Source organism: Triticum dicoccoides, chromosome 3A, assembly GCF_002162155.2.
Source record: "Triticum dicoccoides isolate Atlit2015 ecotype Zavitan chromosome 3A, WEW_v2.0, whole genome shotgun sequence".
Lineage (NCBI taxonomy): Eukaryota > Viridiplantae > Streptophyta > Magnoliopsida > Poales > Poaceae > Triticum > Triticum dicoccoides.
This window is the reverse complement of record NC_041384.1, coordinates 415,981,530-415,989,776: the sequence shown is the minus strand read 5'-3', so window position 1 is coordinate 415,989,776 and position 8,247 is coordinate 415,981,530. Positions and strand designations below refer to the sequence as shown.

Sequence of the window (8,247 nt, the reverse complement as noted above, 5' to 3'; positions counted from 1 at the left end):
TAATCCAGAGTCTGCTAACCAGCGTTTCTGACCCACATGAGCCTACCAAGCTCAACCAGAGAGCAACATGGACTTGTGAGAGGCCTTGCCTCCCCCCTCCCCCTGCCCCCACAAAAAAAGACTAGCCTGATTGGAGGGGATTCCCCTGCCCTTACAAGTTGTGCTCTACCTCCTCCCACAATTGATGTGGGACTAAACCCAACAAATATCCCCCTCACACATCGATCACCATGGGTCCGTTAACACCATTCTAGGCCACCAACCATGACCGGCCACTTGTGAGTCGACCGAGATTTATTTCAGCACCTCGGCTCTGATACCACTTGTTACACAATCCCGGGCCCGTTAACCAGCGTTTTTCAACCCACATGCGCCACCGCCCAACTCCACGAGCGTCTCAGCCCACCAACCAGACCTAACCACGGCTTGTGTGGCTTTGACAAGACTATGGCGTGGGGTTGATTTAGACGATGTATGCATGAAAGCTTGAAGTCGACGAGGCACATGGGTGGACTGATAATCTACCACGGAGTCATGTTGAAGGTGGAGCTGGAGTCTAATGAAGACTTCACTCGGTGCTGGCGGAAGGGTTGTGGTGGGGCAGCCACAACGCCAAGGAGTCGTGATCCAACAAAACGACGATGACAAACCTCGATTCCGAATCGAACTAGCTCATTTGAGCTTTAGTTTAGCTCAGAGTAAGTGTTTATCTAGTTTAATTATGAATTATGATGTGGGTGTTATGAACTACTATGCATAATTATGCATTATATGGTCTTAATGTAATTTCAAATTTGAGTTCGAAATGAGATATTTGTGCACAATTTGGATTTGAGTTAAATTTGTGGGTTTGGCTAGTTTCACGGATTTTTAACTCCTCATATTTGAGGAGTTAAGATTTGAGGTGTAATCTTTTGATGGTTCAGTTATAATGCCCTTGGTACTCAATCCATAGCATCACAACCTGAGCAGTGCATAATACTATTACTTCCGTCCCAAAAAACTTGCCTTAGATTTATCTAGATACATATGTATCTAACACTAAAACATGTGTAGATACATTAGCACCTAGACAAATCCAAGATAAGCATTTTGGGACAGAGGGAGTATGTACTATGTTCTGACATTTCCTGTTGCTAATATAAAAGGAGCCGAGAAATGGAACCATCAGCTGCAATTTTCACAAAATCACTTCTCATTTGGCTCCAAGAAAGAAAAAGAAACTTCTCCTTGTAGCAGCAAAACAGATGGGAGTTTGCTCACCACTTCTCTTCACGACTTTGAGAAGAGCCCGAAGTGATTATCTATGTATTGCCTCTTGAAATTCTACGTGTAGCAGAGCCCACATTATCAAATAAAAGAGCTCATAGCATCGTATGTTACAGTGTTTGTAGGATTGCTGTCTGTACATTGATGAAGCTGGGAGACTTTGTACTCTCCATCCCGACAAATTTCCGAAAGAGGAGGAACAGCATAAGACCCCAGCACTCCTTGGATGATAACTTTGTAGGTCGCTTCGGTGAAGTGTAAACCGTCCCATGAGACGTACTTCGATGGGTCAGGGCAGACGAAAGATCCAGGGTTTCCACATAGTACTGACAGAGAACAGTTATGTGGGGCATCGCTTCCGCAACATGAGTTCAATGGGACAGTGAAACCTGCAGTAGCATTGTTCTTTGATTAGTCCAAACAATTATGAAGGAACAACAAAGAGGTGTACAGACACAGAGTAACATCTGCTGTGTCAGTGGAGGGGGCAAAGAGCTTCAGTGAGCTTGTTACAAGTTGTAATACCTACAAATGTTCAGCTGTGCTTCCCAGGACACATGGAGCTAAAAGGTTGGTTTGACTGATTTATGTGGATATGATGAACATATTCAGGCTCAGATTTTGAATGAACTACCGGGTATTAGAATTAAGATGATTAGAAAACACCTTAAGATAATATTTGCAAGTCTGTGGTAGGGGGGACAATACAGGGTTGATTTAGATCTCTGCTTGTAGGGATGCAGAATGGGCTTCGTCATCAGGATCATAATTATCATCCAAGGACAAACGATGGAACATCAAATAGGTAAATGCACCTTTTTGTCTGCCTAAGGTAAAACAAGGACCGACTCTTCTTGTGTCGTGCATAAGATATGCATTCGTATGCAAGACTCACTAGTCGACAACACAACGCAGAAGGATATACTCCCTCCGTTCGGAATTACTTGTCTCGAAAATGAATGTATCTAGAACTAAAATACATCTAGATACATCCATTTCTGCGACAAGTAATTCCGAACGGAGGGAGTACTACTTAGTAACCATTTAGCTAGTGTTGTTTCTTCATATATTGTCCACCTGCCCCAGTTTAGCTTAAGGTAACAGAGTTACAAAACATGTTTATCTAAAGACTATAACTGTGGGTTCACAGATTCCTTTGGCTAGAAATATGCTTTGTCAGAGTAAGTAAGATTGTGTATCACTGAATGCCAATACAGGCACTATAGCCATTTAAGAATCATGGATTTAATATAACTAGCATACAGTCATATCCAATGAAATGTATCTTGCCTATAATGCTATTATCAATAGCTTTCACTAAAGTTGATGAACTGTAGTTGAGTATTGGTAATGAACTTTTGAAGGCTTGTGTAACAGTGTAAGTCAACTAAGCCCTGTTTGACAACATAATCTCAAATAACCTTAACACCAATTGGTTTTATGTTTTGTCAATATTATTACTTAAGAGGCAGGACTCACCAAACTGCAGTGGGGCACGGTATATGTTCAGTGTAGCACCGTAATAATCAGCATAAATGACAGATACATCTGGGTGAAGATTCCTAAGTTTCTCTAGCTCCTCCTGGAGCAAACGATTGTGGTACTCGGTAAATTTGTTTAGCCACTTAATGCACCCTGTTTCTTCATTATAGTAATCCTTCTCTTCACTTGGAAGTATTGCGAGATACAATGGGACACACCCTATCGGGAAATTTCCAGGAACAACGAATTTCTTCGCGCCAAGATTTATAAGCTCCTGCGAAACAAATTGTGAGTGCACATACATACAGGCTCCCAGTAAGACCTCACAGAAAAGGCACATGCATCTACATACCGTGATAGCTAAGCTTATGGCACCAACAACCTGAGGAACAAGCTCGCGTAGCTCAGCAAGAGATTTCCCCCTGACCATTAGATGGTTGTAATCATTCCCACCGACCTCTCCAACAAGGAAAAGTGATTTTGACATGATAACACTGTGTTCTGCACAGAAGTACAATTTTAGTGGACTTTATAATCTGGAATTTCCTCGTAAATGGCATTACAGTGTTACACTATGAAACCGAATAAGAGAAAATAATAATCATGATTTAAGCAAGAATTCATTTGGCAATTTCAGACATGGAGCAAATTGGAATTCCAGTATCAACTTGGCAATAGGTTTTATGTGTCTTTATCACACATGTAATTTGCAGTCACTCATGAAAATAGTAAAACGTGTTGACTATGTAAAGTTACTACACATTTTGTAACATGCTGTATGCTGATTAACAGTCAAATGCGTTGACTTTGTAAAGTTACTATGCATTTTGTAACAAGGTGTATGCTGATTAAAACACCCATGACCTCATCAGAAGGCTCAAACTAGTCAATTGTGGCACCATTTATTGGTTGAAATTTCGCTCTCACAAGTTAACTAAAACAGTGTAAGGACTATCAGTTGTAACACAGGCACCTTTCAGATTTCGACTAATTGCAGCAATCTAAACATTCAGGGCAGTGATTGGCCAGCTAGGATGGTTTCCAGCATGTGTACCACTGTTTGACTTCTCAATCGCTCCGCAAGTTGAGATCGCTTGTCTTCTATTCGTTCATAAATCTTTAAACAGGTAATGGTTGGACACAGAGATGAATCATAACAGAAACTCAGAAGATTTATATATACCAGACTCCGTGGAGGCGATGGACGGAAGCAGTCTTTTGAACCACTGCATTTGCTCATCAAGGGAGTGTGGTGTCCATGTAGGCTCCACACCAAGCTCTCGGAAGAACGAGTTGTTGAGCGCAGTCGCACCGCCAACCGCAAAATTGGCACCATTCAGGAAGTCACCACCGCCAAGGTAGGGTGGCACGAAAGGCATCCCGAATGCTTCAGCTGGTCATAACAAGGAGGCCAGCACATGTCAGAAAACAAATTGAGGAAAGTTGGTAAGGTGCGAAAACATCAAGGAGCCCCCAAAAGGTAAATGAAAACAAAAGCACTGAAAGTCCAACATGGAAGGGTTGACCACGTGAAGATGTGAGTGCCAATACACAGGTGGTTGGAGCGGCCAATTGTATATCTTCTGAAGGAGATGGTGCCATTGATGGTGTGGTGGTTGAGGAGAACTGGGGCAGGTAAGCAACTTTTGGGGATACAACTTGTGTAAGGTTGCTATTTGCATTTAATTTTGGGTATTGTAACCTCTTTACAACCCACAACTTCATTTTCGCATTACTAAAAAATGGAAGGCATGCTACTTGTAAACTCTCCAAACTGCAACCAGAAATACAGTTTGCAGAAATACCAGTTATTTAATTTGCAACCTTTGCAGTTGCACACATGTCCCTGTTGGCCTCGGGCAAGTAGCAGGGAATGGGCGTATTATAGTGTGAGCAGAACACGCACGCTTACCGCTGCCCCTAAAAAGAAACGATGATGAATCCCTTGCTTGAAGAGAAATCAAGAGCGTGGCACGATTCTCCCCGCCACCACACAGCGGATGTTCAGGAAGGTGACAAAGGAACTAATCACCTCTGTCGCCGTTGATTAAAATCCGCACATATACGCATGAAAAAGCTAGGGAAATTTTGGCATCGTCAATCCCTAAAAACCAATAGTATCTCTTTGAAGCAATGAAGTAGAGGGTCCCAGTCCAGTTCCAGCAGCGGGCAACATGAAATGATAGAGCGATACGACGGAACCAAGTAAAAGAAAAAAAAACACTAGGAGTGTATGTTTGTTTTTACCGAAGAAATCGAGGAGGTTGCGGCCGTCGGAGTAGCGGCCGGAGGGGCGGCCGAAGAAGGTCTGGCCGTAGGGGAGGCTCCGCGCGGGGTCCGGGAAGTCGTCCGGTACGGAGAGCAGGAAGTTGCCCGTGTCCGTGAGCGAGTCCCCGAAGCTGAATATCCTGTCGAAGCACACCCCTCCGGCCGCCGGCACCGGCATCGCCACCACCGCCGCCACGACGCCGGCGACGAGTGCGGAGGCGGCGAGCCGCGCCGCCTGGGCCGCGAATGCCATGGGCGGCCCGAAGGAGCACAGCCCCCGATTCGTCGCCGGAGAAGGCTATGGATTTGTACCAGGAGGAGGGAGGAGGGGCAGGAAGTTTGGCCGTTGACGTAGGGGACAGGAGGCGAGGAGGGGATGCGTGGTCGCAGTTTTAAAGGAGATCCCGTTCCACTTGCTTGCTCCTTGCTCCCTTTTCCATTTTTATTTACGAGTTCCTAACTTATTTTACGACCCTGTATTTTGGGCTTCCGGCCCAGCTGTCCCTTCGGCGTGGTTACGTGGCGGGCGGTGGTTGGGCGGCTCGGCCGAAGCGCTGACTGGCCTGGCCTCCATCATGGTTGGGGTTCTCCGCCTCCCTTGGCCTCATGGCGTTTCCTGCCGTGCCTCGCCGTCGTTTTACGCATTTATTCGATCGATGGTAAAGACACGGCTCGCGGTCGTGGTCACGCTCCATCCATGACGCTCTCAGTTTTGTTTTGTTACTGGCAAGCATCAAATAGACTCGAATCTAAAGTACGAAGCGACATTTTCCTGCCGGCCAAACTGCCCAGTGTCATGAAGATACGTCTTACCCTCCTGTCCCACTCCTGCATAAAACAACAAAATCAACACTCCAAAATAAATTATTATTATTTTGCCACGACTTCCACGAATGTCATTCTCAGATGAAATTTGACAAGCACTTAAAACATTTGTCATTCTTCGCTACCATTTTTTTTAATTTTTTTTCAGATTTTACTGTTTATGGTGGAATCATAAAAGCTAAAACTCGGATGGGCACTTTCCCACACTTTTGTCATGAATGCAAATGACATTGACATATAGGTGATGTTTTCCCAAACATTTTGATATCTTATTTACATTTTTCTGATTTAGTATGAATTCGTTATGAAGTTTCAAAGTGACGGTCAAATGGTCAAAGGACAAAAGCATAAGAGGAGCAAAGTGACTTGAACTGAACCAATGGCTTTTGGAAATTAGGGGTAAACCAGCCAAGCGGACACAACTGGGGGCATAAAACTAATTATCCAAATAATATTTGTATTATTATATTCCATATTGATAATTATGGAGTTTAGATTTCATGCTATAATTACTATTATCCTAGAATATGCGATTCAGTGGAAAACTCGTATGCACGTGCGGAATAATAACAGTTAAATAAATTGTTCCTAGTCTTGCCTTTTATACTAGCTCAAGTGTTGTTGGTGATCATGTTTTCCGGATGTTGGAATATCGTTAGGTGTAACGATGATCCTAAAACAAACATTGAGATTATGACGTTAGAAGAACGGTCATATTGAATTGACCCAAATCTTGTTTGTTATGAATTGAGTTAATATTGTCTATAATCAATTGAAATAACAAGGAGGGTTAACGTGTGATATCGCTCCTTAGACCATGAGAGTATCGTGGTCACTGTTGGGGAACGCAGTATTTCAAAAAAATCCCGACGATCACGCAAGATCTATCTAGGAGATGCATAACAACGAGCGGAGAGAGTGAGTCCACGTACCCTCGTAGACCGAATGCGGAAGCGTTTAGTAACGCGGTTGATGTAGTCAAACGTCTTCGCGATCCAACCGATCCAAACACCGAATGCACGGCACCTCCGAGATCTGCACACGTTCAGCTCGGTGACGTCCCTCGAACTCTTGATCCAATTGAGGCCGAGGGAGAGTTTCATCAGCACGACGGCATGGTGACGGTGATGATGAAGTTATCGACGCAGGGCTTCGCCTAAGCACTACGACAATATGACCGAGGTGGAAAACTGTGGAAGGGGGCACCGCACATGGTTAAGACAAATCTTGGAGTGCCTTTGGGGTTCCCCCTGTCCACGTATATAAAGGAGGGAGGGAGAGAGGCCGGCCCTCCTAGGGGCGCGCCAAGTGTAGGGAGTCCTATTAGGACTCCCAAGTCCTAGTAGGATTTCCTTCCCTTTTCGGAGTAGGAAAGAAGGAAACGAGGGAGAGGGAGAAGGAAAGGAGGGGCCGCGCCCCCACCCCTTGTCCAATTCGGTTTGGGCAGGGGAGAGGCGTGCGCCAGCTCGTGGCCCTTCTTCCCTCTCTGCACTAAAGCCCAATAAGGCCCATTAACTTCCCCGGCGAATTCCCATAACTCTCCGGTACTCTGAAAAATACCCGAATCACTCGGAACCATTCCGATGTCCGAATATAGCCTTCCAATATATCGATCTTTACCTCTCGACCATTTCGAGACTCCTCGTCATGTCCGTGATCTCATCCGGTACTCCGAACAAACTTCGGTCATCAAACCACATAACTCATAATACAAATCGTCATCGAACGTTAAGCGTGCGGACCCTATGGGTTCGAGGACTATGTAGACATGACTGAGACACGTCTCTGGTCAATAACCAATAGCGGAACCTGGATGCTCATATTGGCTCCTACATATTCTACAAAGATCTTTATGTTGGAAATATGCCCTAGAGGCAATAATAAATTGGTTATTATTATATTTCCTTGTTCATTATAATCGTTTATTATCCATGCTAGAATTGTATTGATAGGAAACTCAGATACATGTGTGGATACATAGACAACACCATGTCCCTAGTAAGCCTCTAGTTGACTAGCTCGTTGATCAATAGATGGTTACGGTTTCCTAACCATGGACATTGGATGTCATTGATAACGGGATCACATCATTAGGAGAATGATGTGATGGACAAGACCCAATCCTAAGCCTAGCACAAAGATCGTGTAGTTCGCATGCTAAAGCTTTTCTAATGTCAAGTATCATTTCCTTAGACCATGAGATTGTGCAACTCCCGGATACCATAGGAGTGCTTTGGGTGTGCCAAACGTCACAACATAACTGGGTGGCTATAAAGGTACACTACAGGTATCTCCGAAAGTGTCTGTTGGGTTGGCACGAATCAAGACTGGGATTTGTCACTCCGTGTAAACGGAGAGGTATCTCTGGGCCCACTCGGTAGGACATCATCATAATGTGCACAA

At 44.4% G+C, this 8,247-nt stretch overlaps 1 protein-coding gene across 1 annotated transcript; it reads right to left on the bottom strand.

Annotated features, from left to right (window-relative positions):
• Positions 1-1,111: 1,111 nt before the first annotated feature.
• LOC119268368 (GDSL esterase/lipase At1g28570-like) lies at positions 1,112-5,393 on the bottom strand. Its single transcript, XM_037549982.1, has 5 exons — positions 4,999-5,393; positions 3,935-4,144; positions 3,104-3,252; positions 2,749-3,025; positions 1,112-1,658 (listed from the first exon to the last, which is right to left on the bottom strand). Exons 1-5 carry the CDS (start codon positions 5,270-5,272, stop codon positions 1,351-1,353), a joined length of 1,218 nt encoding a protein of 405 aa, XP_037405879.1. The 5' UTR covers positions 5,273-5,393; the 3' UTR covers positions 1,112-1,350.
• Between the last annotated feature and the right edge of the window lie 2,854 nt (positions 5,394-8,247).

What these genes read in the sequence shown, in the direction of transcription:
- LOC119268368 (XM_037549982.1), bottom strand. Translation starts at nt 5,272, where the DNA reads ATGGCATTCGCGGCCCAGGCGGCGCGGCTCGCCGCCTCCGCACTCGTC. An exon ending in CATCGCCTCCACGGAGTCTG is followed by an intron (nt 3,253 to 3,934) that starts GTATATATAAAT and finishes ACTTCTGTGCAG; the next exon opens with AACACAGTGTTATCATGTCA. An exon ending in CCGTGCCCCACTGCAGTTTG is followed by an intron (nt 1,659 to 2,748) that starts GTGAGTCCTGCC and finishes ATGCTACTGCAG; the next exon opens with GTTTCACTGTCCCATTGAAC.